Raw genomic sequence first — 15,547 nt, forward strand, 5'->3', positions numbered from 1 at the left:
GTCATGTGAACACCATGATGAACTTTAAAAGGTATCTGGATGAAATATTATAAGCCAGCTAATAGCTATCCAAATGAGCATGGCGGACTCAATGGTGTCCTGTTTTTTGTATACAGTAATCCCTCCTCCATCGTGGGGGTTGCGTTCCAGAGCTACCCACGAAATAAGAAAATCCGCGAAGTAGAAACCATATGTTTATATGGTTATTTTTATATTGTCATGCTTGGGTCACAGATTTGCACAGAAACACAGGAAGTTGTAGAGAGACAGGAACGTTATTCAAACACTGCAAACAAACATTTGTCTCTTTTTCAAAAGTTTAAACTGTGCTCCATGACAAGACAGAGATGACAGTTCCGTCTCATAATTAAAAGAATGCAAACATATCTTCCTCTTCAAAGGAGTGTGAGTCAGGAACACAGAATGTCAGAGAGAGACAGAGAAAAGCAAACAAATCAATAGGGCTGTTTGGCTTTTAAGTATGCGAAGCACCCGCGGCACAAAGCTGTTGAAGGCGGCAGCTCACACCCCCTCCGTCAGGAGCAGAGAAAGAGAGAGAGATAGAGAGAGACAGAGAAAAACAAACAATCAAAAATCAATACGTGCCCTTCGTGCTTTTAAGTATGCGAAGCACCGTGCAGCATGTCGCTTCATGAAGCAGCTGCACAGAAGGTAGCAACATGAAGGTAATCTTTCAGCATTTTTAGACGAGCGTCCGTATCGTCTAGGTGTGCGAACAGCCCCCCTGCTCAATCCCCCTACGTCAGGATCAGAGAAAGTCAGCGCAAGAGAGAGAGAGAGAGAAAAGTAAGTTGGGTAGCTTCTCAGCCATCTGCCAATAGCGTTCCTTGTATGAAATCAACTGAGCAAACCAACTGAGGAAGCATGTACAAGAAATTAAAAGACCCATTGTCCACAGAAATCCGCGAACCAGCAAAAAATCAGCGATATATATTTAAATATGCTTACATATAAAATCCGCGATAGAGTGAAGCCGCGAAAGGCGAGGGATTACTGTATTCCTATTTTGGTCTCTATTAAATTGTCCCTTTCTTAGTATGTGTATTTGATGTAGTGATGTTTTTTAGCAGTTTACTTTATGTTTTTGTGTGGTGTTATAAATTTGTTTTGTGAAATGTAAATTTGTTTTGCCCTTCTCAGCCACTGTAGGTATTCCAGTTCTCCTTCCATAGCAACAGAGATGTATACGTGTGTGTGTGTGTTTGGTTAATTGTGGATTCAAAGTTGTCTCTGTTTGATTGAGAGATTGCTTACAAATATGTGTGCAGGAGTGGGCCTTCTGAATAACTGGTACTGTGCCCAGGACTGTTGTTTGCCATTTTCCCATTGCTGCCAAGATAATGTTATATTTTGTCTTTTTATTTATTGAGTTTTTTCCATGCTTCTTTTATGTTTAGGTGAAGATATTTATATCTCTTTGTACGGCGCAGCATCAGATGTAAATGTTCGGTTGAATAAAAGCTCTGTCATAATCGAGAAGACATACGTGTCCTTGACTAATCAGAGATCACTGACCATTTGCAACAGGAGTGATATAATAGTTCACTACAAATGGAAGTCTCTGGCCACACAAGAAGAAGAGGATGAAGAAAAAACAAGGTCTGTAAAATTAGGTGTGACACATTTTGAAATTCATTCTTGATGTCAGCAGAAATCTTGTTAATTTTAGTCTTAAGAGAGCCAATATTGATTTACTTAATTTTCTCAAATACTTGCCACTTAATTGCTTTTTATTAAACTGACTAATATATACAATCAAGCATATGCCAATGCATAAAGGCTGTAGAATGTGTAATGAAACTTCATTTATGTTTTTTACTTTTTATATTTGCATTTCTTTACTAAATACTTCAGTCATTTTCTAACCGACTTAGTCCTGAGCAGGGTTGTAAGGGGTGCTGCATTGAGCAGGGTGCCAGTCCATTGCATGGCAAACATACACACACAAACACACACACACACACCACATAATCTGCATGTCTTTGGTCTATGGGAGGATACTGGTGCACCGACATAGGGAGAACATGTAAACTCCATGCAGGGAGATCTCAGCACGTGAACCCTGGTCTCCTTACCGTGAGTCAGCAGCACTGCCACTGTGTCACCGTGCCACCTTACTACTTAATATATAATACTATTATTATGAAAAACTATTTTGAAAGGTTTTAGACAGACTAGTATTGGCAGACAATAATACATTTTGTTCTTTTTTGTTCAATCCCATGACAGAATATCTTCTAATCTTTTTAAAATCATAATTTAATTAGGGAGCCTTGGGTTTTGAGAGTCCACTATTGGATTATGCTACTCTCTTGTATATTTATTCTGTAGCTTGTATGCATCTTGTCTTTTCATTTTTATTTCTGACTGCAGGTTAACTTCAGATCTACAGAGGCAGGAGGAGACTGAAATGGACCGCTTCCTAGAAGAGTGCAACGCAGACCCCACCCTACGAGAGAGGATATCTGTCCTTTCTAGGACTTTCCAGAATCAGTTACGAAAACTGCAGGAAAAGCAAATGATCTTCACTGATGATGTTTTCTCAATGGAACCTGTGGTGTGTTAATATGCTTCACATTTTCCAGTATTAACATTCACAGTGTAAATATTTTACTTATGAGTTTACTTTAAAATGCTGTATTTGGTTAATTTAGATTACTTTGCTTGCCTTTGTCTTTTTTATAGTGATTAATAATATTGATGTTTATAAAAAAAGGGTGGTACTGTGGTGCAGTGGTTAGCCAAGGTCTCTAATTTGTCTGTTGGGTTTCATTTCAGCCAGATAGTTTGTCAGGAGACATTTGTGTGGTTTGTATTGAATTAGGAGTGTGTGTCTCAATTGCAACACTTCTGTAAGGACATGCGCACACTGGTGCTGCTGCTTTGCCTTTCTGCTTAACATGATAAAGATGTACACTGATATCCTAACAGCTCTCAACTTAGGCTACATTCATTCTTCTCTAACTACTTGATTAATGGCAGGTTCTCTTCCTAAGCTGAAATAGTTTATAAAGACAGCAATTTAATAATGTGCAGAGAAGAGTGCAGGTTATATCATACTGGCTATTGATTTTTAGGATATCCTTTCATGTGTCACAGTGTCATGACTGCTTTGTAAAAAAAAAACAACAGAATTTAAATAGAAATAAAAGTTGACTCCTTGCAGAGAGCATTAAAGGATAAAACAAAGTACAAGTCTTTATATTTAAATGAAACTTGTCAAGATGCCTGAATTAATCAAGGTGCTACAGACTAAACATGCATACTGAGTTCAGAAATAGAAAATCTCCAAACCTAATAAAAAAAGCATCAGTTAGAAAGCAGAATTAGCTTCCAATTATAGACCTAACTTGTGATCACTGCGTTAGACCCCAACAGAGAAAGCACAGTCACATTTATGAGTGTTTTTCTTATTCTGTATTGGTTCAATTCAGTTTATTTTTGCATAGTACAGGCTCGGAAGACTGTAACAAGTTCTCAGGTTAAATGCAATTATAACATTACAAAATACTCAATACATACAGTAATGCATTTCCAAAAAGATATGGATTTGTTTAAACCAACAGAAAAACAAAGCAGTTGTAAACTGATTGACATAAATGGAAACTTAACAATATCCGCCCAGTAACATTGTCTTTGAAATATGTATGTCCATTTGACAGCAGAGGAAAGGGGAAAAAAACAACATTCAACAGCATCCTTAGGAAATGTAAACTTCGGAGGGGTTCCTGGTCAGTTACAATGCAAAGTCAGAGACAGTCAATTTGTGCAGACCTCAGCCAACTTGCCACCAAGGATTCTACAGTGAAAGGCTGTCCTGCTCAGTCTAATATGACAACAGAATCTCCTTTGATTCAAAGGTTTGTTCTGGGTTCATTTAAACCAGTGCTTCCCAACCTTTTTTATGATATGCAACCCTAGAGAAATGTTTGATTTATCCTCCCTACAAAAGTAATAAGTATGATGAAGTCAGATTTCTAATTTTGAACCACATATAGTGGAGAAGAAATTGAACTCAACAAAATAAGCTTTTAACCCAGTGTGTAAAAGTTAAACACAAGTTGGGTGGTTTGACTTTATAAATGTCAGTAAACTTATAAATGTGTCCTCCATGAAGCTGACGATCTGGGGGTTGAGCTATCCTATGAAACATCAAGCACATGAAGCAGTGACACATGATCAGCAATCAGTAGGTTTGGGGGATTGGGGACCCTCATGAACAAACAGGTCCCGGGGCGCTGCTAAGGAATTAAACATGGTCAACAAGCTTTGTCCCCCGATAACACCTGCAGTGCAGTTCAAAAACAGATTTGCCACCTAGTTAAAATTGCTTACAGGACCTCCAGCAGGAGAGGTGAGCTGTGCATAAGCAGCAGGTGTTTCATCCAATTCAGTCCCCCTTGCATGCCCCCCCAGCAAACATGTCAATTAAAACCGAGAAATCAATGACACTTCATGATCAGGACTTGCAAAGAAATCAATACTAGACACCACCCTTTTTTACGGATCATCACAGGGTCTAAATTCCAATCTCTTAAAAAACAAACATTCCATCTGTAGCAAGGAACCCACGAGAACGGACAATCACAGATGGCAATTCTGCACACAATGCTTGATTCTTTTCATATCACAGAACAGGAGCAGTAACTAGTAAGTGACGGCACTCTGCAAGACACCGATTGCACCACGATAAACTCAGACAACGCGCCTCAGTAAATTTTGGTGAATCGTGACACAGCCTTCCTGTTTGTCACACTCTCTGGGGCTGGGAACCCCTGCTTTAAATACTGTCCGCATAACTGAAGACAACATGGCACAAATGGGACTTCCTCCTGTTTATTTTTCTTATCTTTTTCAGGTTTGTTTGCTATACAGGCAGAGTGGACTTCTTGCTTTCTCCGGCTGGTCCACTCTTATAATTTCTTACAGGTAAAAGATGAAATAAGAAGTGTGAAGAAAGAATATGATAATCAAAAGACAGAGAGACATGGAATTATAGTACATAATATCAAACAATAGTGTGATAGCATACTACAACAAGGAATAAGTCTCTATTCGATTTGATTTTTAATGCTATGAGGTGATGGCACAGTGGTTGCGTGTCTGCCTTGCAGCAAGGAGATCAGCGTTCACATCCCAGGTTCTTTCTGGATGGAGTTTTCATGCTCTCCCTATGTCCGTGTAGGATTCCTCCCACAATCCAAAAACTTGCATGTTATGTGGATTTGCAGCACTAAATTGGCCCTAGTGTGTGTGTGTGTGTGTGTGTGCAAGTGTGTTCAGTCTGTGATAGACTGGTTCCCCGTCTTGAGATTGTTCCTGCCTTGCACCTTATGCCTGCTGGAATAGGCTCCAGCTCACCGCAACTCTGGGATTTAGCAGGCTCAAAAATAGGATGTTATGAGTGCCTGTAACTGAAATCTTAAATAGCTCATTCTCTCCATCAATCAGTATTGACCAGTTCATAATTATTGGGAATTCAAAGCAGCCTTCACTGACTCCACTAATGTTCATCATCATCTCTTTGGAATTCAAAGTACTTCCTTGACTCTAACATTTGCAGGAGGTGTTACATTTATTGCCCGCGTGATGTAAAGGGCACTCATTTCGGAGCACATAGTATTTTCCATTCTCCATTTGTCAATATTGTGGCCTTGTCGTAAATGTACTGTAGCAATAGAAACCATCACTGACATCCATTCTCCATAAGAAACAGAGGAAGACATTAAAGCAGGCAAGGTTTTCTTCTTGGAGGGCTGTAGGCTGAAACCTGCCGGCCTGACACTCTGTGCCTTACAAGTTCACTTTCTCTGCAAGGTTTTCTGGTCACATCAAAGTATGCTATGGACATGCTGAGGTGGAGACTTATTTTTGTCAAATATTAGAAAACATTAAAATGTAGTCAATGAAATAAGACACAATTTAAAATAAAACTAACATCTATTACAGGATTTCAGTGTGTAATGGGAGCTTTTTACTTTGCCGTCATCATATATTATAATGAATCTGTTTATTTTGTGAAATAGTCATGTTATACAAATTAGCCAATAATTTGTGCAAAGTGCTATTAAAATTATTAACTGATTCATAATTGTGTATGCCTTGCAGTGAACTAAAGGACAAAATGGAGGAATGTACCAAAGGCAATAACAGGTTTAGACAGCCTGGAAATGCGTGTTGTGTAATCGTATTAATTAGAAACTGGAAACTGCGGAACTGCAGTATATACTACTGAAAGAGAAGTATTCTAAAACTGATTACTTCTTAATACAAAATAGTTTGTTTCTTTGTGATCTCCCATATCTAACTCACCTAATGACAAAAGGTCTTGTCTGTTGAAACAGATTGCACACTTACAAGTGGCTTCATTTAAGGGCTGGTGGTTAGACCATGATTGAATTTTTAGTTAACTTAATAAGACACATGCATTTTCGATCATCTGGGAATGGATAGAAGGCAGAAAAGGTCGGCTGAACATCCATTATTAAGTGTATAGTGCTGTAATTGTACAATGTTCATTTCCTTGAATTTGTCACAAGACGCTAGCAAGGTAAAGGAGAGAAACAGTGACAGAGTTAATGCGTTTTGTACATTTTGTAGATGTAGAAGCCAGTGTTTTAAATTACAGCATCAACATCTATTGTGTGTTGCTTGTAAATTTTTATGTAAAACCACGTGAGAGGTGTAAAATAAGCAGTGCTATAAAACTAAAATGGTTGGCTGAATGATTAATCAATGTTGATGCTTTTGTTAATTTCAGGCTATAGTCCGTTATATTCTGAGATCTTTTCTTTCCTATCTGGTCCTGTTAAACTTTGCAAAGATTAGAAAAAAAATTAAAAGTTGTTCATTGCATAACATGTCAGACTTAGAAATACATTTTTTTAAATGCATGTATAATGTAGCAATATATTTTAATAGATAGCCTTCTGACAGCAGTGGCACGCCTTGAGATTTTCCAGAGCAGATTTTTTTTTTAAAAGCTGGCAACACAATAATTATATTTTTAATTATTATGATAAAAACACCCCCCAAAGGTGGAACAGTGGTTAGAGTGGGTGCCTCATAGCTCCACGACGAAGGGTTCATATCCCATTCTGTTCACCGAGGAAGGGCAGAGCAGTGGCTTGCGCTGCTGCCACCAGGTTTGAATCATGGCACAGTCACTGTCTGTGTGGGATTTGCATCTTCTTCCTATGGCTGCATGTTTTTTTTCCTCAGTTCTTTCCTCCCACATCACAAAGGAGTGTGATTTGGATTAATTGGTGGCTTTATATTGGTCTGTTATGTATACTGTATGTAAGTGTGACTGTAAAACAGCAAACAATTTAACCTCCTTAGTATTACATTTTCTCTCAAAAAAATATGTAGAATGCATTACATTTTTTGGCTTGAAAAATGACGTTTTTAATAAATATCATTTTCTAAATGTAAAATGTGCAAAAAACTTAAAGTACATGGTCAGAAGTATTAAAAGTATAATAATGGTACAAATAATTGTAATAAATAATAATAATTATAATATGAAATGAATAATAATAGTGATGCTAATACCGTATATATAGTCTTTTGTGTGATTTACCTTTGAACGGGAAAATTTAGGATTGCAGTCACTTACCTGACACTGTTCTGCATAACAGTTCATTTCAACAACAATTCTTTTGATCACGTCATCATAAAGAAATAACTTCAGGTAAGTAAGTGGATCATGGCTGTCAACGTTCACTTTTATTCTTGGCTGATCCATAAAATCAAAACGAGGTGCTGCTGGTTTATTTAAAGCAGGGTGAACAGAAACCTAAACACGAGTGTCAGTTTCGGATTCATCAGAATCTCTTTCAATGTCACTGCCTGAAGACAGATTCACTTTGTCATTACTGCTGATGAGAGGCTCCTTGACATCACTGCTCATATCACTGTCAAGAGCGTGCAACACCTGGGCTGCTGAAAAACGTTTCTTAAGAGACGCCATTACGAGGCTAGGAGAGGACGTGTCCACACCGTAACACTCGGGTCTGGCGCTTAAGTAAGACAAACCTATACCGTAACCCGAGTAACGCTGTTGGCACTTTCACAGCTCGAGTAATCTTCAGGTCTAACATGGTCTAACATGAGATGTGTATGTACAGTTGGCTGAGTGATATTTGAGACTAATGCTTTTAGCTGTGTTTTCATAGCCCGAATAATGCGCGGGTCTAATACTAGGGGGGTTAAAGTCAAATGATTTTACTGATATTCTCACAATAATTTTTTTCCACACTTCAAGGTCTTGAGGATCCCACCCCTGCCTTATGAATAATGACGATATTGATTCATTTTATTGTTGTTTTGAAGGAACTTTATTTTTTACCTGTGTTATACAAAGTGATTGGTAGCTTAAAAAAACTGAATATGGTGTATTTCACATTAAACGCAACTTTAAGCTATTTGTAACGTAAAACATCAGACAGAAAATTGAAAAACACCTAAGTCAATCAGCATCATTTTTAATGTAAATTGATGAAATGTATTGATCTTTTTTTATTAAGGAGAATGATGAATTTCACATATTTTACAGCCCCTATGTTTTTGCTTTGGCTCTTCATTCCAAATGTTAAAAATGATTTTTGTTAAGAGTCCAACCCATACAAACAAACACTCTCTCATTCCTGCAGCAGTACTGTCTTGAACCAAAATTTGAAATTCACATGAATTGTTTTTTATACATTTTTTAATAATCTACTACACAATTGTTATTTTTTTCCTGCATATCAATTACTTTAAAAAATAATAAATAAACTACACAATACCACTGCTCTACTAATTATGTCTATATCTATTTTAATGACTCCCCCGGAGCAATCTTAGATTTTAGACCGAGCCTACTTCTATTTATTTTCTAATATAACATCTGTCAGAAAGAATGGATGGAATATCTATTGTGAGGAGAGTCAGGAGTTTTGCCTGGCCGGGACGCCCTCAGCCGGGAAGAACCAGGGGAGATAGCATACACAGGGCATTATCTCCCAGGGACTGCCAGATATCAGCCCCCAGGGTTGCAGTGGCGCCACAGATTCCCACAGGGCATTATGGGATTTTGGAGTTCTTTGACTCGGCCCTGTTGCGTTCCAGCGAGCCCTTTGTGGGGCTCCCACCTTACTAGGAACTGCTCTTAGGCCAATGCTTTGGGACACCAGAAGTACTTCTAGGGATTACTTAAAAGAAGCTGCCTACCACTGCTCGAGGACGCAGAGTTAGGTGGAAGGAGACAAACCCTGCATGAGAAGCGGAGGAAGCAGAAAGAGACAAAGAAAAGACAAGGAAAATTGCTGTGTGCTGCTAGTTCTTTGTATTGTGCATTTGGTGTTGCAGGAAATGCTTATGGGAAGTGTTTCACATAAATAAATTCCATTGTTTTATTGTGACTTGTGTTCAGAGCCTGTCTGTGTTGGGTGCTTAGGGAGTCGGAACGTCCCCTGGTGGGCAGACTATGAATAAGAATATCTAAGGAAGGGAACTGATAAAGACTGTTTTATTAGTGATACAATATATTACTTCATTGTCTTATTAATCAAAATAAAAAAAATCAAATCAAAAGAGGATGAAAACGGAGTACATTTGAATCTGCTGAGATATTCACTAAATTGACTCCCTTTGGTTGTTTTTCTTTTACTCCAGCTTCCCTCTCTCTGACATAAACCAGACATTGTGCTGAATTTTTGTTATTCTTTTAAGACAGTTTTTGTTTAGTCCTGCTTTTTTCTAAGATTACATAATAGTTCTTCTCATCTATGTTTAATCATAATACTGAATATTCCAACAGATGTACTTTTTTTTCTGACTTTCTTTTTTTTAAATTACAGGAGGGTGAGATATGGCCAAATTCTACTGCTGAAGTGAATATTCTCTTCAAGCCTAAAGAAGCAAAATTGTATCAGCAAAATGTGTACTGTGACATTACAGGTAAAGAGAAGTAAACAGAAATGGTGGTTGGCTTAATATCATGACATCACATAACATTCTTAAACTAGCTTAATCCAGTTTAGAGCTAGGGTGGGGAATAGCCGAGCCTGTCCTGGCAGCCCCGGGCACAAGGCAGGAAACAACGTCAATGCATCACGAGGCCTGCTCACACACACACTGGGGTCAATTTGGAACCATCAATCAACCTGCACACCTCTGGGGATGTGGTTAGGAGTATCAGAGCATGCAGAGGAAGGTCTACACAGATATGGGCAGAGCATGCAAACTCTAAATGAACAACAACCAGGTGTGGAGGCCAAACCCTAGACGCTGGATGTGTGAAGGAGCAGTGCTACCCACTTTGGCACAGTCTCACCAGTGTTAATTATTCCTGTTTACTTTTTACATTGTGTTTTTCTACTCTTTAAATTTTATATAAAAATTGTAAGTCAAACAAAAGTTGTGTATTATTATCATTGTTCAGAATATAAAAAGGTTGGTGATAGTGGTGTTTGAATTTAAAAAAACGTCATATGTATGCATTTATCCTAAAGTTGTCTGTTTTGATTCCATTCTGAACTAGATTAATTTCAACTTTGATGGACCAGTTGGGAACCCCTTTGAGTGGGGCATTGGAAGCTCATGTTCCACATGCAGACACATCCACAAACGCTCACACCAAGTGAATTTTCACTTGCCGATCCACACAACAAAATGAGAGGAAAAAAAGAGAGGAAACGTATACATGGACTATGTTAGATAAGCAAACAAAGCAAACAGGAGGGGCTTGTATGGGGGGCATGGAAAGAAACCCACGGATCTCATGTTCACCATTTTGATTTGATGGTATATTGGCCCTAAAAATTTACACTAAATGTACCTTATGCAATTTAAAATTGCTTCAGAGGACAGAGGTTCAATCAAATTTCTGATTTCGTGCTCTGTTCCTGCCTTACTCTATTACAGCCAAATGTTAATTAAAAATAATGTAATAATGTGTTTTGTGTTCACATACTGTACACCCATATTTCATACTAAAAGACCATTTTGGTTTCATGGTGCCTGCTACATCTAAACACTTACTAGACACATTTATTTATCCCTTCACACTCCTTGATAAATAATGATGCAGCAAGCCTAAGCTATGCTGAGTGTTTTAAACATTTTGTTTTGTTTTTTCTGTCCTCCTGGCCATTGGACCTTACTTTATTCTTTGTTACTTAGTATTGCCTAATCTTATTTTTATATTTTTCTTTTTTCTTTCTTCATCTTGTAAAGCACTTTGAGCTACATAATTTGTATGAAAATGTGCTATAGAAATAAACTAGGTTTCCCCTGTGGCTCTGCCTACATAGTAGTGAAACAGGACAGTGAAGAGGGCCCTGCCTGACTCTGCACTCTTAACGTCACGCTTCCCCCTCCCCTCGGCCCGCAGTCTCTGTCTTAGACTTGCATGAATATATCTCTCCTGCAAGCGAACTATGATTCTTAGCGTGATGAGAGAAGTCACAAAATCAACTGGAATGTTCAAGCAAATTATAGAAAAAAACCCTGATCTAAATCCGTTAAGTAGTTCAAACGTGAAAAGTGGACAGACATACAGACAGACAGACATTAGATTTTATAGAGAGAGAGATGTTGTTGTTGTTGAACAATGTTCACTACCCCACCCCAAGGATGCTCCTTGGTCTTCATTTTTCACTGAGTGGGTTGGCACCATTTAATAGGTGGTTTCCACTGTCCATTGAAGGGAAGTTATATTGTATCTTATTTGTTAGGATTTGGTATGGTCAAAAATATTTTGCTTTGAGATTTTTTTGGGCTAGTGGATGTGGTAGGTCCTCCATAATATAATGTTAAGAAGGAGCTTTTGTCAGTCATATTGTTTTGCTGTTGGACAGCATTACTAATATGGCATTGCTGTTGAAGATCCTCACTATCATCTCTAATCTGCTTTAAACGAATATTCAGGTTAATCTCTGTACTACAAAGATATTTTAAAGTCCTGGGGCCTCATGCATAACACCGTGCGTAGAATTCGCACTATAACATGACGTAAGCACAAAAGCTTACACACAGAAAAATCCAGATGCTGGAATATGTGCGTACACAAACTTCCACGTTCTTCCTTTACATAAATCCCGATCAGCGTGAAAAGTAACGCTCGTTCACACGCCTGCTGTCCCGCCCCAACTCCTCCCAGAATTATGCCTCTTTGAATATGCAAAGCAATATAAATAGCCCTTAAGGTCAGCGTTCTGTGAAAAGGCAATGGCAAAAGTACGAGGAAAAATAGAAGAATTTCAGCGAATACCAAATGGAGGCAAAGAAAAACGTACTATTTGTTGGTTTAAACAGTTATATAAGCAAAAAAAGGAAGTTGATCGAGTGACATAGCGTGTCGGAGAAACTCAAAAGCTCAAGTTCACAAAGTCGCACAGTGCCCGAAATAAAAAAGAAGTTGTCACATATCAAAGTCGGCGTAAAAAGGCAACTCGTAGCCCATCGTCTGAGTGTCATATGAAAGCTTATTAGGGTACAGTGAAAAAAAAAGGCACACAGTGGGAAAAAAGCACGAAATGTCAACTTTAATCTCGAAATTTCCACTTTAATCACATAGTTTATTTTGTCATTAAAGTAGAACATCATAAACTTCATCTTAAAATCGTTTAATTTACTAGTTTCTCAAATCCCATCATAACTAAAGTAGCACGTTAAATGCTTTGTTGTGTATTTGATCTTATATGTGCTCTATGTGCCTGAATCACTACGTGCCCTTCCTCCGACAGGACACAGAATCCATTACATTCGTAATATTACAGCTCTTTGAATAATTGAAATACTAGGAAGTACAGTGATCCCTCGCTATATCGCGCTTCGCCTTTCGCGGCTTCACTCCATCGCGGATTTTATATGTAAGCATATTTAAATATATATCGCGGATTTTTCGCTGCTTCGCGGGTTTCTGCGGACAATGGGTCTTTTAATTTCTGGTACATGCTTCCTCAGTTGGTTTGCCCAGTTGATTTCATACAAGGGACGCTATTGGCAGATGGCTGAGAAGCTACCCAACTTACTTTCTCTCTCTCTCTCTCTCTCTCTCTTGCGCTGACGTAGGGGGGTGTGAGCAGGGGGGCTGTGCAGCTGCTTCCTGTAGGACATGCTGCACGGTGCTTCGCATACTTAAAAGCTCAAAGAGCACGCATTGATTTTTGACTTTGTTTTTCTGTGGCTCTCTCTCTGTCTCTTCCTGCTCCTGACGGAGGGGGTGTGAGCTGCCGCCTTCAACAGCTTTGTACCGGCGGTGCTTCGCATACTTAAAAGCCAAAAAGCCCTATTGATTTTTTTTTTGACTGCTTGCTTTGTTCTCACAGTTTAAACTTTTGAAAAAGAGACAAATGTTTGTTTGCAGTGTTTGAATAACGTTCCTGTCTCTCTACAACCTCCTGTGTTTCTGCGCAAATCTGTGACCCAAGCATGACATTCTAAAAATAACCATATAAACATAAGGTTTCTACTTCGCGGATTTTCCTATTTCGCGGGTGGCTCTGGAACGCAACCCCCGCGATGGAGGAGGGATTACTGTATACGTGATATCATTTTCATGATGATATGAGTTAAAGCATGTTACTAAACATGGGAACACGGTGGCGCAGTGATTGTTCATGTCTTACGCAAGATGCTTGCTGTGCCATGCGCGACCTTCGATGAAATGCTTTATTACAGAAGTACTGTCTTTTTCAAACGTACTAACCCCCAATTCCTGTCCTTACTTTTCTTTCTCCAAATACCTAATCGCCACACAATCAGCTCTGTAGTAGACGTTAATCCATCTGTAAGCTTAGAATGCCAATTTTTCAAAACTTTTAAGGAACATCGAAATATCTTCGTAATGTTTAATTATTCTATCCATCTATCCTTCCAGTGTCGTGCCACCACAGCATGAATACAGCGCGAGGCAGGAACAAACCGTGAACGAAGCTCAAGCTCGCTAACGCTGCGGCACCATGTAGTTAAAGTTAAAAGTTTAATCTTTATAATATAATAAACATATTTTGCTGCATTTCATCTTAAAAATGATATCGTCATCATATGTAAATACGTGCTTTATAAAGTGCCCCAGGTTGTGCAATATTATAATCTGTATCATAAGTACAATTACCTCAAGGTAACTAGCAAGTACAAACAGTTCTACAAGGAGCACTTGATGGACTGATTGAGTCCGTGCATAGTTCTTGGGATGAAACTGTTTGTGAACCGCGAGGTCCGAACAGGAAAGGCTGTGAAGCGTTTGCCGTATGAGAGCAGTTCAATAGACAGCATGGCTGAGGCAACGTGTGCTTGATGCTGTATAACAATAATTCTGTTTACAATCGCTGTAGATCTGTGATTCACACTCAGATACGGTGATATAAATACTCCGAGTTGTGCAGTGAGAGTAATATGGAAAAATATGATCCTCTGTGGCAACCCCTAACGGGAGCAGCTGACAGAAGAAGAAGGAGGTGCAGTGAAAGTAACAACGCTAAAGCAGTTATGGTATTTAGAAATGTTTGACCATTCTGTGGACCATTATATTGTTACAGGTTAATTACAATCAGATGCATTAAACTTATAAACAATATGTAGTTAATTTCAGTATATTTATAAAGACGCGTCAGGGATGTGGATCTAAAAAAGAAAGGGTAATCACACAGGAACAGTAGCACTGCTTTGACGCTGGGTGCCGCCAGTCTGCAAAACCAAGCAGAGAACTTGCGTACGACAGGGAATGAGGTACCGTGGAAAAGTGCATGGCTTTACACCAAGTGTTGGTTTTATACATCGCGATCTGAACGTGGAAACGTTCTTACGCAACATTTCTGTGTGTACGCACCGTTTATACATGAGGCCCCTGCTCTTTTCTCTCCAGTTGTTCAAATCTGTTCCTATACGCGTGTTCAATGTAAGCTTTCATTTTGTTTTAATTCTGACACTTTCTTCTGGAGCTTTCTAGGCCCCCTCAGTCAACTATAGTCTGGACTTTTACTTATTGTCATCCTCTGAGTATTTTTCAGACATTAGCCATGTAGACATTGTTGATATTTCTCCATCTTGATCACAGCCATTTTCTGTCTATTGTATTCACATCCTGTACTTTTTTAACAGATTTTTGGATTTTTGAGTATGTCAGTTTGCTGTTTTCTTTGCCTTGGGTTTTTATCTTACCTTTATCTTAGTCGGTGTTTATCCTTTACAATGGAGAAACAGATATCACTGTAAACACCTCCTTCTCTTTATGCTCTTGTGTTTAGCAGTCTTTTAGTAAATCTCTGTGGCCTTTGTCTCTTTTGCTTGGAGATATACCTGTCTCTTTATGGATGTCTTTTTGAGCTCAGACAGTCCCTCCGATAACCCGCTTTTTCAATATGAAGAGTTTAGCCTGCCTTTTGACATTTTCGATGTCCCATTTTATTTTTCTGGTCACCAATGACTAGCTGTATACAATGTTGGGAAATAATTTCATCACAAAGCTCTTTATTAAGCTCTGTAAAAGTGATTCAATAAAATGATACTCTAAAGCGAACAGGACAGTAAAGAGTGT

The 15,547-nt window shown here is 38.6% G+C and overlaps 1 protein-coding gene across 1 annotated transcript in view; it reads left to right on the forward strand.

The window, feature by feature from the left end:
• Nucleotides 1-15,547, forward strand: part of LOC114657729 (hydrocephalus-inducing protein homolog) — a 215,476-nt gene that overhangs the window by 126,712 nt on the left and 73,217 nt on the right. Inside the window, exons 8-10 of the mRNA XM_028809609.1 lie at nt 1,419-1,620; nt 2,395-2,578; nt 9,864-9,963. Of these exons, the coding sequence (XP_028665442.1) occupies nt 1,419-1,620; nt 2,395-2,578; nt 9,864-9,963 (486 nt within the window). The remainder of the gene's footprint in view (nt 1-1,418; nt 1,621-2,394; nt 2,579-9,863; nt 9,964-15,547) is intronic.

Source organism: Erpetoichthys calabaricus, chromosome 9 (assembly GCF_900747795.2).
Source record: "Erpetoichthys calabaricus chromosome 9, fErpCal1.3, whole genome shotgun sequence".
Lineage (NCBI taxonomy): Eukaryota > Metazoa > Chordata > Cladistia > Polypteriformes > Polypteridae > Erpetoichthys > Erpetoichthys calabaricus.